This window comes from Akebia trifoliata, chromosome 6, assembly GCF_017979445.1.
Source record: "Akebia trifoliata isolate Shusen 1 chromosome 6, ASM1797944v1, whole genome shotgun sequence".
NCBI lineage: Eukaryota > Viridiplantae > Streptophyta > Magnoliopsida > Ranunculales > Lardizabalaceae > Akebia > Akebia trifoliata.
The window spans coordinates 5,144,871-5,169,522 of NC_141380.1; the positions used below are offsets into that span (position 1 = coordinate 5,144,871).

General features: G+C 34.1%; 2 protein-coding genes across 5 annotated transcripts; both read right to left on the reverse strand.

Annotated features, from left to right (window-relative positions):
• Window positions 1-879: 879 nt before the first annotated feature.
• On the reverse strand, window positions 880-6,180 carry LOC147399812 (ruvB-like protein 1). Its single transcript, XM_086445321.1, has 12 exons — window positions 6,023-6,180; window positions 4,997-5,185; window positions 4,649-4,780; window positions 4,375-4,524; window positions 4,054-4,209; window positions 2,940-3,074; window positions 2,735-2,800; window positions 2,540-2,646; window positions 2,027-2,126; window positions 1,821-1,912; window positions 1,472-1,541; window positions 880-1,355 (listed from the first exon to the last, which is right to left on the reverse strand). The coding sequence occupies exons 1-12, from the start codon at window positions 6,101-6,103 to the stop codon at window positions 1,266-1,268; spliced, it is 1,368 nt and encodes a 455-aa protein (XP_086301447.1). The 5' UTR covers window positions 6,104-6,180; the 3' UTR covers window positions 880-1,265.
• A 1,793-nt stretch (window positions 6,181-7,973) lies between these two features.
• LOC147399813 (uncharacterized) lies at window positions 7,974-19,423 on the reverse strand. Of its 4 annotated transcripts, none has more exons than XM_086445324.1 (8): window positions 19,098-19,423; window positions 12,365-12,853; window positions 11,300-11,477; window positions 10,201-10,504; window positions 9,369-9,441; window positions 9,193-9,283; window positions 8,570-8,649; window positions 7,974-8,430 (listed from the first exon to the last, which is right to left on the reverse strand). In XM_086445324.1, exons 2-8 carry the CDS (start codon window positions 12,776-12,778, stop codon window positions 8,194-8,196), a joined length of 1,377 nt encoding a protein of 458 aa, XP_086301450.1. In that variant the 5' UTR covers window positions 12,779-12,853; window positions 19,098-19,423; the 3' UTR covers window positions 7,974-8,193. The 4 variants fall into 4 exon arrangements, with proteins under 4 accessions (XP_086301450.1, XP_086301449.1, XP_086301451.1 ...); XM_086445323.1 differs by lacking the exon at window positions 19,098-19,423 and adding an exon at window positions 14,257-14,580; XM_086445325.1 differs by lacking the exon at window positions 19,098-19,423 and adding an exon at window positions 13,564-13,807.
• Between the last annotated feature and the right edge of the window lie 5,229 nt (window positions 19,424-24,652).

Consider the following 24,652-nt stretch of genomic DNA (forward strand, 5'->3'; position numbering starts at 1 on the left):
GATCGGACAAACGTAAAGTTGCATTACTCTTCAAACATTATTTTGTACAAACGAGTTGTGTTAACCCTTGTTACACTCAGAACGTCAGTTTGTACAAAAAAGATTTGCATCATGCTTCATACACGAGAGTTAAATTAAAGAGAATTGCGGGTCATAGCACAAACATCCCTAAAATTAGTGGCAAAACCTGCCAAGGTACATTAACTCTAAACCAGGCCGAGGTATCCATTATTCTAAAAAAAATTAAACCGGGAATCTTTAAAACAATGAAAGCAATCCAACAATTTGGACACAAAATGGTCAGATTGCCATAAGATTTATCAAAATCACCACTTGTTTTTTATCCTCAAAAAAGAACAATGCGACCTCACACATCCTAGCCAATAGGTGACTCGCAATCCATTATTCCAATTTCTCCCCCTCCATTCTGTTTGTAGGGGGGAAACAAAGGTGGCGGATATTTTTTTTCCTTCTCTTGATCTTCCCAGCTCATTTAAAACTCATGCAACATCTGAGGTCTGCAATTTGACTCTTGAAGTGCCCTTGACAAACACCACACCAATGTCACAGTGAGAGAAACATCCATGGAGAAGATCACTTGTTAGAGCACCTTTGCTGGAGAACAAGATTATATACTGGTATCACCAGAGAAGCATCTTCCAATGACAAATATCTTGGGAGTGTGCAACTGAAAAATTCGCAACAATTATCTTGTTTCTTCCAAGACCATGAAACAGCTAGCAAGCAAGGAGAGACCGACTAAAATTTTCTATACATCTGATGGCTGCCAATGCAATTAAAATTTTCTCCATCAAGTGTAAATGATAGAATACTTGGTAAAGTACCAATTGTTGCTTCAACTTAATAACTAGAGGAAAGTTGAGGGAAGAGCATATAATAGTCTTGCAAACTTAAATATCTCTCATCAACTAGTTACATAAAATAAACCCATTTCACTCACTGATTGGTATGCTTCAAGTCAAAAACCATCTTACACTCACTAAAGTCAAATAAAAACAACAATTAAAACCAATCACAAATGCCAAGAAAGTACACCAGTAGTACCCCCAAAACTACAATCAGACCAAGTTTCGCCTCTCTAAAACATCAGGAAATTATTGTAACAATGGGAATGGTTGGTAATGACCTTGAACCAAATGAAAGTCACGACCTGGAGAGGATCTTCCTCTCTTTTATCCGGTATGAGAAACCCATTTTCGCCCCTTTTTTTCCCAAAGAAATCATCTAGTGGAAGCACAGTTTAATCAGGAGATGTACCTATCCTGCTGTTCTTGCAAAAGCCTTGCTGAAGATTTTGCGTCAAGATACAGAGCACTCACTTCTTCAAGATCCACCTTTGAATTACATGGAACACAAATAGGTTAATCAGTGCATAGACTTCTTGAAAGAGAGATTATTGTGTTGGCAACCTGCCTAAAGAAGACAGGTTGGTGAAGTTTAATAATTGTACCTTGCAAATGTTATCTCGACCATTCATTCTAGCCACAATGCTGGCTGGTGATAAGAGTTGAACAGCATGCCTGCAGAAACAATATCCTGAACTAAGATCCGACGGTCCAACAATAACAAAATAAATAAATGATAGAAGACTATTTATAATAAAACCATATAACAATGACACCACTACATTAAGCATATAAACTATTATTAGGAACTTCCTTGCTGGGAGTGACATAGTTTGAGAGGTAATGCCCCATAAAAGCAACTACATTGACATGGAACATGTATGTGCACTTAGCATTTCATTTCAATATCTTGCATGTAGGAAGCGGACCAATGATCTTAAAATGGAATCAGACCTTAAGGATGCCTGTTGACCAATTTCTCCGAGGTAAGCCAGACTTTCTTCATCAATAACCAACTCCTCCACTTGGGCACGTATTGCTAATATCTGAGTAGTAAAAAAAAATCAGTCAGCAGAACAGAAAATGAGTATTTGGTGCTACGGTTCTATATTTGCTCATAGGTTCCTTATATAAGTAAAAATGATTAATAGAGCACAAACCTGTATCATCTCAGCAGGCCCATATGTTTCTGTCCGTATAATAACCAGACGGTCTAACAAATCAACGGGTATGCCATGCGGACTACTAATATCAGTTCCTCTGCAAATAAATGTCACTAAATTCAGTATTGACACCACAATTTGCATCTATTAGTGGTCTAAAAAAGGACATATAGGGGATCCAAACTTGGCAAAGATCATCAAAAAGAAAACACATTGACAAATTGCCATGAAAGACAACAATGTGAAGACAAATAATAAGTTGCTCATATGGGTGCTAGAACACATACTATTCTTGTATGAAGTGATAATTTTAAAAACAAATGGAAGACCAAAATGGAACAGTGGTTGACCACAATCAAATTGCCATCCATATGCACAGAGATTTGAAAATTCAGCAATGCTGGACCATGCACGATTATTTCTTAAATCAAGAAGTGCTTCATCAATCTGGTCAAATCAAAACCAAATCCAAGTTTTTGAATAGTTTCATGAAAGATTAGAGCTCCATACCTTACATTACATATCCCTCTATTTGTAGCGAAAATTACTATTGGAGATAGTGAACTCTCTAAAGCACGGTTTAGGTATGAAAAGCATTCCATATCAAGCATGTGAACCTGCAAACTAAAATTGAATAACCCGAGAAAACATAAAGGCTAACCAAGCCCATGTAAGAATTACAATAGATGAGGAAAGAAAAGGTACCTCGTCAATAAACAAGACTCCGGGAACAAGCTCTGCCACTCCTTCGTCAATATACCTATTAACAACCTATAATCAACATAACTTGCTTGGTTAATATAAAAGCATATTTCCTCATGGAACTCTACTTCTTCAATGCAAGATGTTGAAAATTATAATGTTCATAGAAAACAAAATTTGATCGGCAGACAAAATCAAACAGTGGTACCTTGTTTATTTCTTGCCGTAGCTTATCGGTGATCTCAGTCTTCCTTGGTTTCATCATCTGGCCCATTAAAGATAATATATCTTGTCCACCTTGTGGCTGAGCATTTGCCGCATCCAGATCATGTAAGGTTACATCCTGATGCAGAAATGAAAAGAAAAGAAAAGAAATAAAAAGAGAATGTTAGCAAAGCAAAACAACATGCACCTAGGAATTTCAATGTGTGTGTGTGTGTATTTTCTAATTCTAAGATCCAGAAAAAAGAAACAATAACCACTTTGTCCTCACTTTTTCTGCAATGGTATCACACCCAAAACTCCAACCATAATATTAAATCAATCGTGCATGGTAACAGAACCTCCAATGCAGATACACTTCCAGATTCCCATTGAAGATTTTCACACTAACATAAAATCTTCCAATACCATTTTACCAAGATCATGAAGATATCAAAAATTAGCAAACCACGAGGATGTTATGTCTTTGACCCCAGTGCCCATGGTACTCCAATTTCTAATATTTTGCCATGTCGGACACCATATTGAATTTGCATGTCAAGAGACTTGCCGACCCTTCTTGAAATTAACCCTAATCTATTCAAAGAATCTGTTTCCAGATAATACTTGTGTATTGTATGTATGATCTTAATACATATATTTATCTAACTACAATTTTTTTCTATATTGTAAACTTGACATGAACTAAGTATTTTAAAAAATCTCTCTCATCAACTGTACTAAACTTACAGACATGAAAAACGTTGACATATAGGGTTGGACAAAGTCAATACATCTGTCACTACATATCAACATTGGATAAGGACACATGTCCATTTGTTTTTTACATTGCTTTGAAAAATTTGAAAGGGTTTTGAAATTTATAAAATATGATGACGCAAGGAGTGGGAGTTATATCCTTGAGTGTTTGATTAATTGAAAAGGGCAAAAATCCATTGGACCAAAGGCAAGGTCAAACAATGAATTATGGTTACAAATTGCTACTAGAAGATCAATAACAAGATGAAACAATTGGGATATTACCTCACAACCATCATCATCATCATGAGACTATTAGCAAATAACCTTAAGCAAGAATCAAGCATTTATTGACGACAAACCTGAACAATCTCCTTCTTCTTGTGGACCTCCCCCTTAGGAAGTGGAACATACTCTTCTGCCTCAAGGTCGAATTCTGTGGCAAAAGCATCACTTCTACCCACTCTTTTAACGGCTCCACTATTTGCCTCAATGTATATAACATCACCAACAGCGACCTGAAGTTCATATTAGGAATTTTAGAAGGAATCAACCAACAAAATAATCAATTTGGACTAATACAGGTATTCTAGAGCCAAGATTATATAAAGTTTTGAACTAGCAAAAACAAAACAACAAACAGCTGTGATCAGAAAAAAAAGGACAAATAATAAATTTCTCACCTTTTCCTTAATTAAAGCATCATAAATAGTTGGATCCAGCTTCAGCTGCTTAGTCCCTTTGACAGTTTTTAACCCAATAATTACATGACTAATGTTTTTTCCATAGCCACCTGTAACACTCTCAGTTTCTTCAGGAGAGAGTTCAGTCACCTAAAATAATTCCCATCATTGGAAACCAAGAGGTAAATATCACGTGAAAATAACTCCGACGAACCTTAAACTAAATCAAAGCAAATACGTAAAGGCAGTCTGACAAAATAAATAAATATCTTGCCTCTCCTTCATAGACCTCCTTATTCTCCTTGATACGTAAACCAATAGCCCTTCGGAAATTTTCCATTAGCACTTCAGTTTTCTTTACTTCTGATGAGTATACTTCTGATCCAACCATTGGGCAAAATGGAACCTACAATTTTGACAGAACAACGTTTACAACCCAAATATTGAAGTAAAACGTCAAAGATTCAAACTTGAAATTAAAACTCAATTTCTAGGCCTAAAAGCTAGCTTCTTTATAGCACTCAACATAGCAACCAAGATGCACCACAAACAATTTTACATAGAGTAATTGCAATTGTAAACCAAAAGTTGTGAAATCAAATTGTAGTCATTAATTAGCTACCTTGCTTCCAAGCTCCTGACATATTCCGAGGGCTAATGCAGTCTTCCCCGTACCAGGAGGTCCAGCCAATAGAAGCGCCCGACCAGCCATCTTCTTCTGCCGAATCATATCGACAACAAGACCGGCTGCTTCCCTGGCCCCGTGCTGACCCACAAATCCAGCAGCCATTGGAATTGCTCTCCCATTGGCCTTCAACAGATACCAATACCGAAACAAACAAGATTATCAAAGAGTGAATTTTATTATTATTATTTTTTTAAATGAAAATGTTGGAAACTGAAACTTCATTTCATTCAATAGGTGATATTTTGAACCCAGAAACCAATTGCCCATTTAGGTTGTCAACCAAATTAACCAATTAAAAACCCTAAAAATAAGATTATCAAAGAGTGAACTTTAATTAATTGAAAAAGAAAACCTGAAAATCTTGGAAACTGAAAACCAACTTCATTCAATAAGTGACACTTTGAACCAAGAAACCAATTGCCCAGTTGGGTTTTTAACCAAATGAACCAATTAAAAGGCCTAAAAATAAGATTATCAAAGAGTAAACTTTAACTAAAAAAATAAAAAACTGAAAACCCATTTCATTCAAAAGGTGACACTTTGAACCAGAAACCGATTCCCCAGGTGGGATTTCAACCAAATTAACCAATTAAAAGCCCTAAAAATAAGCAAGTAGGAGACAGAGATTTCATTAAGAAACACCCATAAAAGCCTAAAAATACAAACTGGGTAAGTCCAGAAACTACAAAATGAGCCTCTTCGATCTTAAGAACCAAAATTTAACAGAAACGATGTTAAAGGAAAAATAAATAAAAAAATCCAAATCAAAACCCAAAAATCGAATGCCAAAAGAAAACTCTAAAACCCTAAACCCCACAGATTTCATGCTGCGAAGAAGAGTTGTAAGTTAGGAAGAACCCACAAAGTCTAGAAACCAAGATTAGTCGAAACCAAGTAAAATAAATGGAGATTTCGAAAGTCTTATTTTCGTTTTTTCATCTCTTGAGAGAAAGTGAGTACCTCGAGACCAAGGCCTTTGATGTGAGTATGAGTTGCTATTCTCTGTTTCTTAGTTGTGGACTGAACCTCTTCGATCTTCATCTCTTTCTCTCTCCTTCGCGCCCTTTTCTTCTCTTCAAGAAAGAGACCTCTCTCTCAGACCTCCCTCTAAGCAAGAGTAATTATAATATATTGCCCACGTACCATTACTTAATGTGCTTCGGGAAGGTAACTATAATCATATTGGCAATTGTCAGAGTTCAACGGTTGATCTTAACTCTCTTCTTAGAAGAACCTATCTCAATACCATCCTGACTGTCTGATTTGGATTCGGTTTAATTGCATCAACGGCTGTGACTCACTCGATAAAGCACCTGTATCATAGAGTTCTATCCATACCTCTTTGCTTTTAGTGTTCTTAGGGTTCAACTTTGATACAGACATCCTCATATGCTATATGGCTCAACTTGTTGGATCCTAATGACCCCATGAATGGCTGATCTACGGTGGAGCCACGCATCAAGTTCAGGCTAGAGTCCTTCGAAAGCACTCCAACGTACTTGGGTCGTGACTCTTTAATTTGAAATATTTTAACGAAAAAAAAATTATGACAATTGTAAAACATTTTATTGTAGTTGAAGTTGTAGAGAGTCATTTTGACTGATATGATTACAGTGAAGATCCCTTGAGCAGACAAAATCACTCTCCACAATAAAATGTCTAGCAAATATGCCTATTTGCATTGGAGTTGCTCTAATTGATTACTTCTCATAGTTAAACTATAATTATACTTGAGAGAAGGACGAAGATGTTCAACATTCGTTAACATTTTTTAAATGTTTAAAATACTTATGAAGGATGAGTGTGTTTTAATCTTTAATTGGGGTGTGAAAAATAATTTAAAAAATTAGAGTGTACCAAGTAAAAGTTGGGGTGCCAATAGTTGCTCTCCTTTAATAATAATAATAAAATATATATATATATAATCTATTAAATTTATATCGATAATAATAAAAGATAATGTTGAAGTAACATTAAAGTGTACATCGTGGGGGGACATTTCTGACACACATCCACTCCCCCACAACGTATATTTCAATGTTACTCCATGTTGATATCATGACCTAGGTTCAAAATCCACTTTTACCTAAAAGAGTTAATCCTGCGCACACACACGAGACTAGAAATCAAGGATTTGCACCTCCCTACGCACACGTTGTACGTGAGCACATGCATTAAGGTTTTTGAATAAAAAAATTCCAATTCCAATAGAAATATTGGATTTTTCTTTTGGGACTCTGTGCACGCAGAGGCCTCTTATCATTTCTAACCTTATTACACAAGTAAAACAAGATAATATATAAAGACATAATTAATCTTTCTCATAGTGATGTGAGACTAAATGTTTTAGAGAACAAGTTAAACACTCATCACTTGTGTGTTTGATATGCCCAATATAGTTTAACAAGTAAAAAAGTTAGTTTGTGTTTGATAAAATCAAAATAGATAAAAATTAAGGATACATCATTTTATATTTTATTTTAATCAAAATAGCTAAAACCACTTTGTATTTGAAAATACTTAAAATAGTTTTTTTTTTTTTTTAAATCAACAGTAGATACCAAGCAAAAGCCATTTTAATTAATCAATTATTACTCAGAATGTCAAATAGATGATGTATTATACCACACTACCAATTAAATGAAAAATGGAAGGCTCAAGCTTATTTTTGGGCAAGCAATGTGGATGAGCTTGCATCTCAAGGCAGATACCCATTTGATACAGCTACTAACATACATTTAATAGATTGTTTGTCATGACTGGTTCATAAGTCGAACTCTGAAATTCTCAGTCATCTTGGATTTTAACTAATTTAAATAAATTATTGTTATTTTCCTCATACAAACTGGATTAATAGATGTTCGTTCGATCATGAAATTTTATCTTATAATGATTACATCGGCCAAGAATATATTGGATGAGACCCATGATGCAATGTGATCGTGTTGATTCAATACATGTCTGTCTCTTAATACAAACCAAATCATGGGCATTAATCACAAGAAAGTAAAGAACATGATTCAACAGAAAGATTACAAACATAAAACATGTCTTCTGACATTCGATACTATAAGCTCATATAACAGAAATTTTTCCAAACTTTCAACTACCAACAAAGTCAACCTACCAATTCAGCTCCCTTGTCGAATAACTGAATTTTCAGTTTCAATTTCATTGAGGTCGGGAGTTACAGCTGCATGTATAATTTCTGGTGATCGATCCAATTGTGAAGTCTCTTGGGAACTACGATGAGTACGACGTCTTCTCCTCCATCTCAAGAATTCAACAAGAACTGAATTGCCACTCATCACAACACCGAACCCAGCGAAGGTCGAAAGGATGATGCATAGAGCTGCTTGTAAGTGAAGCTGCATAACCCCACAAAGTAACAAATGTGTAAACAACATGACACATTAGATACGCAAGCAGGCCAATTCAAAGGAGATTTTAGTTCCAAGTTTTGACAATTCTGGAACACAATTCAAGCGAAGAGAATCTCAAACTTACCAATGAGTAGAAAAGATGAGCAAAGAGAACCACTAGCGCAAATTGAATTGACGCATAGACCCATACAAATCTTCTCGCCACTGAATGAATCAATTAAAGAGACAATTTAGACATTAATGAGAATGAATAGCTTAGGAAAATCTGTAGTTGAAATCTTATTTAAGGGCTTTGCTCTTCAAATGGGATATCATCATATAGGTTTTGTTAACATGTGCCCTAACGGCACATGTTAAGATGCATCAAATACACCTCCAAAATTCTTTTTACTACTTAAATGCATCTTAACCCCATAATACAAGGTAGAAGTGAATGGGGTTGGGACTCACTATTTGGTGGGGTGCCAATTTGGAGATTTCTTAGGACAAATCCAACTTGACCCAATGATCAGAACTAAACGTTTCATTACATACTTCAGGGGCTTGTCTTTATCAGAATAATTTTGTTGATTGTTACAATCTGAGTAAGTTGATTTTGATATAGGAAATCTCAAGGCTTAAATGAAGGTTATCGAGTTTCCTTGTTAGCTGTGCACCATTTGTCCGATATCCCAATTAAAGACACTAATTGCTATCTGTAATACTCTTCCAACAGATTTTCTCAAGAGATCTCATAATATTACGTACCCATGGTCGACGATGTCATGGATGCAAGAAGACCCAGTAGGCAAGAAAACGGCAGCGACATGGCAATTGCACCAGTCCCCATTTTCGTTACCTGGAAGAAGAAAAAAATGTATATAATACCAAGAGCATACGTTGATAAATGTGAAGAACATTGCTAAAGTATTTGATAATCTTACCAGAAGTTGTTCTAGAAAACAAAAATAAGCCAACATGCTGACAATGACGAGAACTGGCACGTCTTGCCAAATCCTGAGATGCTTTGTAAAGAAGGTTCAGTGAATAATGTTCAAGAAATGGAAGAGATAGAAAATCATAATAGAAACATTGATAGAAATTTAAGATATAATTATGGCGACAGAGACTTTATTCTTTAAGTTTAGAAAAAAAATGGGAGAAATAACTACATCCCAGATTTGTAAAATAAATTATATCGAGTGCTTGATAGAGTATGGTGTGTATTGATAATGTTCTCTTGGGGTTACTTTAATTGAGATATACCTTTAAATCTTAAGCATTCCTTGGTCCCTCTAATTCTAAAAATTTACAAATTAAATTGTAACGCCCACAATAGTACAATATTGTACTTTGTGGGTCTGGGGTGTGACAAATGGTATCAGGTCCGATGACAGTTCTTCCTATTTGACAGGAAGATTGTCACAGCCTCGCTGTTTGATGGTTGTAGAGACTGAGGGGTCGAAGTGGAGCCATCACGTTGCAGGGTGGAATAGTAGGGAGGAGTGTGATTAGTCCCACATCAAATATGGGAAAGTTCAGAGCCTAGGTTATAAGGACAAACCAGACCCTATATGGTACGACACGTTTTAAAGTCGTGCAGGTTTTGGCCCAAAGCGGACAATATTTTATTGTTGTGGGCCTAGGGCATTACATTAAATATCATTTTAAACTAAATTACTGCAAACTTAACTACACGAAAGTTTGGAAATAAAAAATAAATTTCATAAATGTTCTTTTCACAAACATGACAACGATAACTAGTCTTTTGCTTGCCTGTATTGCTGAATCGCCGGTCGTGGAGCTCTGTTTCTTCTTTGTACACCAGAAATTTGAACGTTTTGTTGGAGTCGTAGAAGTGTGACCGGTAGGTTTTGAACTTCTTGCTTACATACATCGCAGTTCTTATTACCCTTGATGCTGAACCATTTCACAGCACATTCTTGGTGGGCCAGAGCAAGTTCACCTTTGCAACTGCATTCCATCTTTAGAGTGTCACCACCTTCACTCAGTTCGACCAAACAAATTCTACACACAGCCTCTTCTGCAGAGATATCTTCACCATTTGCATCATTGTTCTCTGAAACAGAAGACTAAAATAAGACATAGGTTTGTTATCACAAGTTACAGAAACAAGACAACAAATGTATAGGAAAACTAGACAACGCAAATGATAATAAAAGATAGTTGCTATTAGCATCCCAACTTTTACTTATTACACCCCAATTTCTTAAATTATTTATCACACCCTAATTAAAGTTCAAACACACCATTCAAACATTACAAAAATCTGTTTCAAGTTATTACCCGAACATTACAAAGCGTTATAACACATTCAAACAACTTCGCAGTTGTTACAATTAGGCTTAGACTCAAAAATCCTAAATCTTGCAAATAGAAATCTAAATGAGAGAGAGAGAGAGAGTTGCTATTGGCACCCCAACTTTTGCTTATTCTCAACCATTGATTTATTTTTATTTTTATTTTAATAGGGGTGTAACAAGTAAAAGTTGGGGTGTCGATAGCAGCTCTTTAATAAAATCCAGTATTCAAAACTCAGCAAGTTTGCCTAAAACTTGGACCATTTGACTTGGTTTTGACATGAACCATAAAAGAGAGATTTAACATAGCTGACTCTAGAACTGATTTTTGGAAGAACAAAATAAAATGGGCAAGCTTTTAAGATAGGTTGTCAATGTTTATATCAATGTGGTTAACTCCATAGTCAATGTATAGAGGCCTTTGGTATTTTTTTTAGTCAACTCCAATTTCTTGCACATCCATAAAGCTATCACATTCAACAGATTTCTAAGATATTGAACGTCCATCATGTGAAAACAGGTCCAACATAAGATGGTTAAGAGAAGGGATATACCATCATCTACTGTTGTAGTGGTGGCATTTAATGTAGATTCACTCCCCAACGTCACTCGTGGAGTTGAGGGAATTATACGAAATGCGCCACCTAAACACTCCATTCGCCTAATGCTTCCATCTTTGTCATTCATAGGGACTGAAAGTGAACGTGACATGTGCTGCTGAGGCCCTTCTTTCTGAAAGTGTGAACTCTGTAAGAATCTGGCAGAGAAATTTAAAATTTTAACAGTACTACTCAAAGTCCAGGATTGTAAGACACGATGAGGATGTCACACTATCATTTGGTGTGATTCACTAAAAGTACCATATAAAAGGATGGTAAACTCAAAATTGACTCTGAAAGAGTAAACTCAATAGCGAAGGTTCTGAAACATGGAAGGGTCAAGTCGATGACTAAAAGACTGATCTAGGGATCAGTTTGTTACAAAGTGAATCAGCACCTTTCAGGATTGGGAATTGAAAGATTGATCTGATGATAAACTTACGAGAGACAATCGACCAAAGATATAAAACACATAATTTGCAAACATTTTAGGAGAGGAGACCAAAAAGAGAAAGTCAAGGTACTCATCAAACTCTATCAACAGCATAATCAGTATAATGTGGTGCATGTATCATCATCCGGTGGTCCCCACCCAGGAGATCACCTACATCAAGAATTAACAATAGATCAAAGAATCAAGATCCAGAGCAGTGTCCCGTTCCTATACCAAGAAACGGTGTCTGCGTGGCACGTTTTAGTATGAGTTTAAAACACATCAGGCGCCTAACCAAGCTGTTTCCTACATTGCACACAACCCCGATGTGTTTAGTCTCCAACCAAAATGTTCCACGTAGACACCATATGTTGTTATAGGAACGGGACACCACTTTGGATCGCGTCTCTAGATCAAAACCAATGCCATCTTTTTCATCACTTCTTCGGATAAAAAAAATGTGTTGAAGTCTTTTGATATAGGAGACATAAGAAGAACTTCTCATATGGCATGGATCACGCGTACCACGTGGTTTACTAAAAGTGTAACTTAGATATTCTCGAGTAAATAAAGGATGGAAAACTTACATTTGAAATAATAGGATCGACTATGATCCCGCCATGTGTAGATTCTGGGTTTGAGTGTTCGATCGGGGTAACTGGGAGAGATGAAGTTCTCCTCATCTTCGATGTAAACATCTTTGTCAGAGATGATGACCTTGAGACAAAACGCTTCCCTCCTGACGAAGCTCCTACGGCTAGGATGGCAGCCTTCTCAATCTCTGAAGTTGAGTTCCGGAACTTGAAGCTTAGTCGTGGTAGGAGGCTTTTTATAGATGATTTACCTTTAGATGAGGAGGGACCTGGGGAGCCATTTATTCTTGTAGAGTTGGGGCTCGGTGTTCGAGGGGAATTTACTCTATTTGACATGGGACTTGGTGTTTGGGGCACATTTATTCTCACAAAATCCTGAGAGGAGTCATCTAAAATTCTTGAATTCATGTCAAGGAAGAGGTTTGGTCGCCTATAGTGTTGAACAGGTAGAGTTTCTTCAGTTATTCCAGTTGAATCTTCAACCTATAAAATAAAAAAATAAAAAGAAATTTCTATAAGGATATAGAAATATACTTGAATAACACTCACTTTCAAGACTCTTTTGTCCAAACCAAAGCAATAGCTATTCACTAAGAAACACCTAGAGACCCCTCAAGGTTGAGATTGAACATGAACAAGCATTTATAAACTTTCAAAGAAATATTTATAAAATTGGGAAGGGTTCTGGTGTCAATCTTCTAAAGTGCAGAAATGGGCTTTTACAGTTGGAATTCACATAAAAGTGAGCTCTCGAGATATGCATTATTTTACCATGATTAATGATGATGATGTTGATGATTTGATAGAGATTAGACCATTTTCACTTGTAAACTCTAGTGTGGAAGGTTGGCACCAGCCCACCCTCCTCCCCACGCCACTCACACACCACCATCACCACCAAAAGACAAAGAGAAACGAAAAAAAAAAAAAAAATCCCAATTGAACCCCACAAAGTGAAGAGTCATGTAGAGCTAATCAGACAACAAACTTTAGCAAGATTGCTAAAAGAAAAAATTTTAAATAAAAAAAAAAAAAACCTTTATATTTGAAGTCTCAATTAAGTAATTGAATTTGAAACTCAAAAGGATTGATTGACATTAAAGTGATATTTGAATAATCTCAAGACTTGGGGCCTAATTGAAACCCACCAATAAACTAAGTTTTTTTATGCTTTAAAATGTCCGATTTCTCACCTATGTGTTCATTATCATCGAATGGGTGCTTACTCCACTTGAAAAGCTCAACTACTCGACAATATGTCAATCAATTGAGTTCTGGCTTGAGACTATTGGAATGGTGTATCCTTCAACTATAGAAGAATATAAGGCCTAGAACGCATATAATGGCTTGAGAAACTGAAGATAGCGGACATTGACGAAGTCAACAAGTTTCCATTGGATTAGGCAACTGACTTCTGACCCAATGTCTTGTTCTTGATTCTAAAACTATTGCCCCCTTGGCGTTAACTTCGATTGTGTTTTGGTTAAATGCGAAATTGCGAATTTTTGAAAACATAGTCACTCTCCTAAAAGCTCAGACCTCCAATCCTTTAATGACTAACCACTCAAATTCTCAAGCACACATATATTCAAGAACCAAAAAACAGAGATACACAAAGAAAAGTATAGTCTAATGGTTCTTCCTCATACAAGAGGGTGATGTAAAATTGGAAACTAATCATGGAAATCTCATTAAAAAGAAAATTAATTTCTAAATATCAAGTAGACCCATATAGCCTTGACACCCAATAATCAAAATTAAGATACACCAACATACAATTTAATTCTAAAAATAAAAATTACTTCATGAATTTGGTGAGACAAACTTGTCAATCAAGAGAGGAATTCAAAGAAAACTAACACAAAAAGATATAAAGCACCAAATACCATTTGATTTGGAAGAAAAACTGTATTGTTGCATGCACCCTCATCATGTTTCTCAGAAATGGATTCCCCTTCACCTTCAACTCCCATCTTTTACATCCCAAGTTCAGCAAAAACCCAAACTTGTTTTAAAAAAGAAAAAAATAAATTTCACAGCTCTATAACAACCCAAAGTCCTCAAAAGAACCCACAAAGCTACAGAAACTTAAAATCCAGAGAAAGACAAACCAAAGATACAACAACAAGAAAACCCATAATTTGAGAGAGAGAGAGAGAGAGAGAGAGGTGTAAAAAAAGAAGGTAATGTTCTTGTGATGAGCGCACAATTAGTTTGCGTCTCATTTGTGATTATGTATGTGCATCACGCACGCACTCGGTGTTCTCAACATCATTATTAGCTGCATTGCCTTACCAGTGACGTAGTGTGCACCTACCTATCCCGCCAAATTAACTAAACCAGAGGTAATTTCCGAGTTGACTCGTTCCAAAATAAGATTAGAGTCAACACCGAACTCAAACGAGTCAATTTTAAATGTACCGTGTCCAGTTAGTTATTCAGATATATTCATTTACCGTTTTGGAAAACAAAATATTACAATTGTTTTTCGTTTTAAAATCTAAATGTACATTTAAATATTTAATTTGACTCAATCGTCGAGTTGACCCAACTCATTAGACATTCAGGGTTTTTCGAGTTTTAGATGTACGGTCAAACTAGTGTAAACTTATCAATAAATCTTTACCGAAACAAAATCTATATATATATATATATATATATATATATGATCTCCTCACCATAGAGATCATCCTCACCAAAAATCAGCCCATTCCAAAACTCCTAACTCATGTTTTGAAAAATGTTTTGCCAAAAAGTTTGCTAAAAAGTTTGCCATTGAACGCCCCCCTATATATATATATATATATAGGGTCACGTTATTACGACCCCCTTTTGGACTCCCTTTGCGACACACCTTTTTGTCTTATATGGGCAAAATGTTTGGAATGGGCTGATTTTTTGTGAGGATGATCTCTATGGTGAGGGGATCATCCTGGCAAAAAATCATCCCATTCCAAAACTTCTAGACCGTCCGATTTTTGTTGAAAAATTATAGACCGTCCAATTTTTGTAAATTAATTTTGATGGGGTTAGAAGTTTTGGAATGGGATGATTTTTTGCCAGAATGATCCCCTCACCATAGAGATCATCCTCACAAAAAATCAGCCCATTCCAAACATTTTTTCCCATATAAGACAAAAAGGTGTGTCGCAAAGGGGGTCCAAAAGGGGGTCGTAATAACGTGACCCATATATATATATATAATATATATATATATAATATATATATATATATATATATATATTTAGAATAATGATTTTCGTACTCCCCCTCTACTCTCCCAACGTGGCATGTGACATAATCATAGATTTTCTTCCTCAAGGAAAAATGCGGTTGTGCATCCCGATGAAAGAGAATCTACGATTCTATAGAATGCCACATAGTGAGAATATGTAGAGGGGGGAGTCAGAGAATCACGACTCATTGTTCTTTTAAATGACTTAGAGGCACCACTCCATATTTGGGTTAATACTTGAGATGCCCTCCTATCTTTTCAAATGAATGACAAGTCCACCTTGACCCGAGTTTCTTCTAATATATTAATATGAAATAACCTAAATGAATGCTCTCAAGTCTCATCTTCATCAATTCCCAAAGACTTCAACCTTCGTGCCTTGAGAAAGGATAAGAGTTTTGGACATAGAAGACAATGGAATTTTGGATAAGGGTATTTAAGTTATTTTTATTTATTTATAAGAGAAGATCTAAGTTAAGGAGGGCATATCATCAATTTGAAAACATAGAGGTATCTTTAAATCATCAAAAAAAAAAAAAAAAGATAATAATAAGAAAAAATATGGTAATGGAATGATGACATTCAAAACACCAGAAAAGAAATAATGATCCATTATAAATCTTGGCCAATGATTACTAATGAAAAAATTTATAAAAATACCAAAGTAAGTAGATAGAGGGATAAGGGGAGTCAAATACAAGATCTATGATTATGACTTAAAAAAGGTAAGAAAAGAAAATAAAAATCTATATTAAAAAGAGTTGTGATTTTTTTATGCCCCTCTAATACGCGTCCCCTGATGTGGCATGGGTTAGAACCATAGATTTTTTTCTCTCGGGATATACAATCGTACATCCCCATAAATGTGTAGTTATGAATCTTGAGGAAAATAATTTATGGTTCTAGCACATGCCACGACAGGGAGTGTATGGGGGCGTGTGTCAAAGGAGACGTCAGAAAATCATTATTATATTTAAAAAGAGAGATTCTATTGTCACACCAACTTTAGCTAATGTCACCTCAATTCTTATGTAAATGACTAAGGAATTAGCACACAATTTTTTGGGTGGCATTAGTAATTAGTTGGTGTGGCAATAGAGATTGTTTGTTTGCAGGCTTTTTCCCTCACAGATTTCACAGATTCTCCACTCACCATTCAAGCCTAACGGGGGTAGTTTTGTAAATTGGAAATGCCCTTCAATGCATGCGGACACATCTGATTGGTGGATCCCGTATCCTATGAGATTGACCAAAAAGTTTGTGAGAGAAAAAAAATCGTCCTCTAAGGGTGGAACTGAATAGGTGTGCGTGTGCCAGCTCTGTACATAGTTGGAAAAATTACTTAGTGAACCCTTCTCCATAGAGAATTCTTCCTAAACATCCCCAAACTTTTTTATAGTAACTTGGTAGTATATTTAGTAAAAAAATTCTTTCTTAATTGCCCCCTCACAGTTGTTGTGATCAACCGTTGATCCAATCGTTGATATCGACTTTATACATTTCTTGAGATCAACAATTTTAAAATTTTGATCTTGATATTTGAACATGAATCACCGATGTCAACCTTTTAACAATCGTTAATCTTGATATTTGAACATTTAAATCATTTAAATCTCAATGACTTGTGTTCAACATTTATATTTTTATGAGGTGAAGAGCAATAAAAAGAAGATTTTAGTAACCGGGTGTGTTAAGATATCATACCACCCCAAAACTCAAGGTGCATTTAAAAAGAAAATCTTATTGTAGGGTTTATTATATAATTTTCTTTTAATATTTCTCGACTATCCAATCAACTTATAACACATATTTCATAGGTATGGCCTTAGCACAAAAAATCACATTGTTTGTGAGATCATGGGCATTTGCTGCATTGATTATTTCTCAAACAATGACTGTCCAACCAAAAGTGATTGAAATTTATCGGTTGGTTATTGAAATTAAACATTATTATTCATCCAAGAGAAGAGTTGACCCATATTTTGTTTAATTTTTCTAAGATTGTGTTTTGTGGTTGTTGCACGGTAGACATTCGATGATGATGTGACACTTAGATCTCAATATTTTTTTATTAAAACTTATTATATAAACTAGAGTTCACTCGTGCCGTGCACGAACATTCTCTCTTAATTTAATGGGGGTAAAAAAAAAAAAACTAAAACTAAAAAAATTGAAAGGATATTGTTATAAAATTTGAGACTATAACTTGTTGGAAGAAGGTATTATTAAAAAAAAATTAAGATTAAAAGAATAAAAAATAAAAATAATAAAATAAATTAAAAAGGCAAAACGTAAATATAATAAAATTAGAGGAAGTGAAGAATAAAAAAAATAAAGTAGGTCTCATTAACTATAATTTGATAGGAGATTTAACCCACAAAAATGTATCTGATATTATATAAATATAAAAAGTACAACATCTTATTGGGTAGGATTACAACTTGAAAGCTTATAATAATACTAATAATAATAATAATGATAAGTTTTTATATGAATTTTAATCATACCTCACACTTTTGTCTATTTAGTTTATAATGATTTAGCTATATAATGAAGATCATTGACTCTGTAAAAGAACATATTTTGACGAACCAAAAGCTCTAAAAGGATAAATGAAGATGAAACTTTATTTTAGTTAGGTAAATGAGATTAATTGACATTAATTAATAGGTTGTGATGGATTATGATTTAAGGTTGTGGTATGAACACTCATAGATTTTTAAAAACTTAGCAAGCAATCACCTTGAACTTAGCAGGCATATACACACGGGCGGAACCAAGATTTTGCTCATGTGGGGCAACTAAGAGTAGAAAAAAATTTGTGAGGGCAATTAAGAGTGAAAAAAATACTTGTAGGGGCAAATAAGAGTAGAAAAACATTTGTAAGGGCAATAGTGACAGATTTCTTTATCCGCCGCTAAAACTGTCGCAATAACACATTAATCCATAGAATTTGAAAACTCTTGTGGGGGCAAGTGCCCTCACTCTAAATCCCCCATGCATATACTTTGACCTAAAATATAATACTAGATAGAGTGAATATGTAAGTGGAATTTGAGGTAAGACATAGATGATAATGGCAACTTGTTACATATGCAAAGAATCCCTATGCGTACTGATTGTGTATTTTCTTGTAAGGAGTTGACATACTTAATTTTACAATTAAGGATTGCACTATTTTTTTTTTTCTTGAAATTCATTTTTTCACCCTGAGAGAAATTAATTTTCCACCCCACATTGCACGAAAATCATTTTCCCACTTTCTAATGTTGTTCTCTCATGATTCCCCCTACACTAAAATTAAAATGAAGGGTCTATATGATTTCATGGAAATTCCTTTTCCACGGAATTCCAAATTCATAGGGAAATAAGTAGGAAAAATGGGTAAGGTGAAAAAAATAAGTTTTGGTGTTCGATTGCATTATGGAAAAATACCATTAAAAAAATGCAAAAGAGGGGAAGAAGAAGAAGGAGAGAGAGAGAGAGACTTACATGCAGTAATGGCGGTGTTAGTGGCAACGACAGTCATCGACAATGGAGGTAGGTGAGAGGAAGAAGAAGAGAAAGAAGATTTTAAGATTTTCTTATTTAAGGGAGAATTTCATTTTCCCACCTTTTCCAATGGGTGTAGGTAGGAAAATAAAATCCAGTTTTTACTGAATTTTTAGAAGACAGTGAATCTCTCTCCATGGAAAAAACTCAATCAAGATTTAAAAATCCGATTTTCAATAATTTTCAATCCATGGAAATTGAAAATCCAACTCCATTTTCCATGGGTAATCAAACACAACCCAACTCTCTTTTAGACATTTTCTTAGGTGCCAAGAGGGTTTTTTTTTTTTTTCTTCATAGAATTCATTTGCTTGTGACCATTAATTTCTCAATAAATTAATATTCCTGGCAATCATAGAGACTCTTGAGTCATTATAAAACAAGGCGAATTCTTTGGGGATGAGTACACCTAATATTTTATGGTACCTAAGGAAGTGGCGCAAAGAGAGGAGTTTGATGGTTGTGGAGGTATTATATGTAAGAATTTAGAGATACTTAGTGGCTCAATAATAACCTCTTAACATCTCCATAAATCACTCACTTTATAACTAAAAGTTTGGGAAGAGAAATGTTAATTGTCGGCCTTGGGTGGGACACCTTTAATGAAGGAAAACTTGTTGGCTGAAAGCCGTGTCACCTGAGCACTAAAATGTGGGACACACACCCACTGACACACAAAACTTGTATGGGTCTTGTGGGCCAGGAAATGGGTAGATGGGCCTCCATGACTTGACATCTTTTGTTCTCTAGAAGTGTATCATGGTCGTGGAGGCTATTAAGTTGAGATATATTCCTCTAATCAGACAAAGTGACACATCATATGAGGCTCTCTTTTCCTAACACGGATGTGCACATGCATGTACTATTGTTTGCCATTATATTACAATTATGAAGTTTATTGAACCTAAACTTCATTAGGTGTTAGAAATTAGGATGAGAAGGAATAAGATGAGTAAAAGATAATGTTGGTTAAAATTTTAGTTATTTTCTTTTTTAGTTGTGCTAGAGTGAGCTCAGCGGGAGACACCTTGACATGGTGGCACATGCATATTTGTAAATGCATTCTACTCGTATCTCATAGAAATGCATCTATAAGGATGCACATGCCACCACGTCAAGATGTCTCCCATGTGTCTCGCACTAAAGTCACTCCAACATTAATCTTTTTTTATTAATAGATGTAAAGTCCATAAGTTGGAGAATCAAAAAGAATTATCTTGATTTTAAAAACTCGCTCAAGATAGAGACGACTCAAGTGAGTCATCTTGGAGGCAAACCATCGAGAAGGTTATCATGAATCACCCATCAAATAGATTCATCCGAGCTCTAAGATGATTTGACCGAAATTTTGAAATGGGTTTGCTTTTTATGATATAAAATAATCAATTTTGAAAAATGTTTGTGTTATATCCAATAGGTTTTGGTTGTTAGGAATCTACTAATCGACCTTAAAATAAAAATATTTATAGAAAAATTAAACCATTAAACGGTTTGACTTGTTCAAGATGAGACCAAATAATGGGAATGAAAACCATGAGATTTATGAGAGGAGATTAATCAAGTATGTATATTTCAGTAATTCCATTTCTAGTGTCCTTTTTTTTATTGTTTTTTAGTGTTGTTCTCAACCTAGTATGTATGTTTTTATGTCAAATTCGACAATCTCTTGAAAAATTACCAAAAAAATCAAAATCTCAATTAATTATCAATAAAATAATATTTTTTTTAAAATTATCAAAAATAACTTAAATCGTTGGACGGTCTAGCGTTTTAGTAACTTGTTTACAGTCCCTAAGGTCCTGTGTGGATACATCTCTCCGCACAAGAGAAGAAGGTCAATCTCTCCACACAAGAGCAAAATATCTCTTTGCGCAACAAAAATCTATCCAAACGTTTGCTAGCTCCCAGTAGGAGCAGAAGTCATCAATAAACTCTATTCAAAATGAAATGTTAGTAGGCGTTTGGATAGGACTCCTTGGCTACTTCTGACTCTTGCGGGGAGTTAGAAGTCGTTTGGATGCGTTTGTATGAACTACTCTTTCGAAGAGTTACTCCGCGCAAGAGCAAGAAATTACTCTTTATGAAGAAGTTAAGAAAACCTATTTCTCAAAACTCTTCTTGCGGGGAGTCAAAATCTAACGGTTCGTTTTACCAAAATACCCCTAACTTTATTAATTTCTATGAAAATATTTCTAATTCATTTGCCCTTAAATCAAACAAAAGAAACATTTATTAATATTAATTTTTTTTTTAATTTTGAGTATAATGGATTTAAACACATTATATTAATATTTAATATTAAAATATTATATTATATTATATTATATTAATATTTATAGTTACACATTATATTAATATTTATAGTTACACATATATTAATATTTAATATTAAAATATTATATTATATTATATTAATATTTATAGTTAAAATGTCAAAAACAATATAGTTTGAAGGCATATTATGACACTAAAAGACAGTCTGTCAATTGTTTTTTAAAATTTTGAGTATAATGGATTTAAACACATTATATTAATATTTAATATTTAAAATATTATATTATATTATATTAATATTTATTATATTATATTATATTATATTTATAGTTAAAATGTAAAAAAACAGTATAGTTTGAAGGCATCTTATGACACTAAAAGACAGTCTGTCAATTTTTTTTTTAATATTATGTCATATTATGTCAAAAACAGTCAGTCAAATTTTTTTTTAAATTTTAAGTATAATGGATTTAAACATATTATATTATATTAATATTTAAAATATTATATTATATTATATTAATATTTATTATATTATATTAATGTTTATTATATTATATTATATTAATATTTATAGTTAAAATGTCAAAAATAATATAGTTTGAAGGCATATTATGACACTAAAAGATAAAAAACAATAACTGGTATAATATAAGGGTATTCTAGTCTTTTTTCTAGAAGTCATGAGAAGTCAGTATGGTTCCCAAACAAACTTCCAGCACAAAAGTACTTCTGCCAGTACTTCATAGAGTTGATTGCCAAACGCCATTTCTGCACATAATTACTTTTCCAGCTCCTCCATAGAGTACTTCAGCTCCTGTTCTTTGGAAGAGTAATTCTGCTCCTGGTATCCAAACAGGCCCTTAGTTTCCAGAGCCTGAAACGGATGTACATGTGGGAGCGAAAATGTGAGAGCATCCATTTCAAAAATTGTCTACAAGTTGGGAGCATCTCTAGAGCGTATCTTGGACCCACTACCATAATGATATCTCTATCATTGTTTGACCCATAAATTTTTTTTAAAAAAATTCTTTTTGATTAATATACGAACTTTTGATTTGGTACTAAAACCTGATCAAGTCAATGGTTGAGAATCAATCCACAAAAAGACATCAAATTTAATGCCAACAAGTCAGACACGCAGTTGAATGTTTGCACATGTCCACCAAATTAAGATCTACTTAAAAGGTTTGTTGGCCAGAATAAGAGAATAACATCAAGGGTTATATATTAATAACTAAAATCAAATTGAAACACGATTAAAATAATTGCGAGTACGTGTTTGATTGAAATTTGCTCTCAAACCATGACACCGCGGGTTGAGAGTGGGTAAGCCCACCTACGAACGACTGTTTAGGTTATAAAGGACAGTCCAACATTTGGGTTATTTTATGATTTTGAACAACAAATAATGCCCTTTAAAAGCCTTAACAGGTAAGGCACATTTTTGTTGTTTTAGTGCAAAATACAATATAAAACATTGGACAGTCGATCGATTTAAATTATTTTTGATAATTAATTAAGACTTTGACCCCTATTTTTATAAAACAATTTTCCCATAATGTTTTCATGCAAAGTATGCGATAATAATTTTCCCATAATTTTGATAATTTAAGAAAACTATCCATAAAAAGTAAGTGGAGGAGTTGGCACTTGACAATGACCTTCATAAAGCTTGCATTCTTAGGGGTCAGTGCTTGACAGATAAAAACATTGGAATAACTTTGCATAAAGATTAAAGATAAGGGGGGATATTGGAATAAAACCCACGACAAAGTGTAAAATGTAGGTGAACTCCTACGGATCTGTATGATTGTGGGGGAATTTGTTTTCAAGTGAATATGAATTTCTTGTAAAAGTGATTATGAGAAAAAAGAAATCTTTTGAAAGAAAATTTTCAGTCATTTGATACCCTATGAAAAGGAGAAAGGAATGGCTGGATTTTAGTTTCAGGCGAGAGGAATAGTCACTTTTTCTCACAAAAAGTCAAAAAATCACTTTAAAAGGAATTTGGTTTCTAAGGTTATGTTTGGTAATCCATTTGAGGACCTTAATCTTACCAAGTTAGTAAGAAAAATATTTTTTCGCAAACCTTTACTTCAATACCCATCTTCACCCCTTCCTATCGAAAAACAAACTTAAATCAATTAAGTACTTTTATCATTAGTTATGTCGTTGAAAAATACTATTACAAAATTATTCTCAATTAAGTGTTTTTACCAAAAAAAAATAATAATTGAAAAGTAACAAAAGTAATACCAAACACAGCCTAACAAATAAAATGCAAAATTTATATGCTGAAAATCATGTTTTCCTAGAAAATCTATTTTCTTACTCATTTCCACGTGCAATCATATGGGCCTTGGGCCTTTAAACTCGTTTTCCGGGCTGCCTCAAGCGACTCAGGAAATTTTCATACCCCAGATAAGGGCAACCCATTTAACTGGGGAATCGAACAAGAACCAAAATAAACCCAAAAAACCCTGGTTCAGACTACCTTATTATTGGAACAAATTGGCGTCAAATCTAAAATAAAACTAAACTAATAGGAACCAGAACTGTTAGGCATCGAAAGCTGAGATTCTTTCATGTTAATTGGTGATTCAAGATTTTTTAACATTTTAAAATTAATACACTTCACATAAAAGTGCGTCAATTTTTTCATATAAACTATGTATTGTTGTTTGAAATGAGTCATCTTGTCTAAAAGTTTATTACTTGTAAATTAAATATATTTTAATTTTTGAAAAAAAATTTATTAATTCCTATCTTTAATAAAACAAATTGTAATAAAAACTAATCTACAGGGATTATAGGGCCATGGAGTGCAATTTTCCTGATTTTTGAAAATGACCCTGATTGTATTAAATTGTAATATATATGTTGGGGGCATTTATGGCCACTCAAATTTTGGTGTAGAATTACTTTTACTCTGCTTTCTCTCATAATAATAGTAAAGAAAATTGAGGGCCATATTTTCTATTTAAAATAAATAAATAACAAAAATAGATGGTGCAAGATGAAAAAACTGTCATTGAAGTATCAAAAGTGGTAAAATTCTACTACATATTGAAAAATTATCTTATAATATGAACCAGTTGGGTAATTAAAATTATACATTTTCCATCTTTATAATGTATTAAGGAGCGTGTCGGGGGAAAACCATCACCTCAAATATGTGACATTAGAGATGGCAGGTTTGACCATAAAGACTGATAATA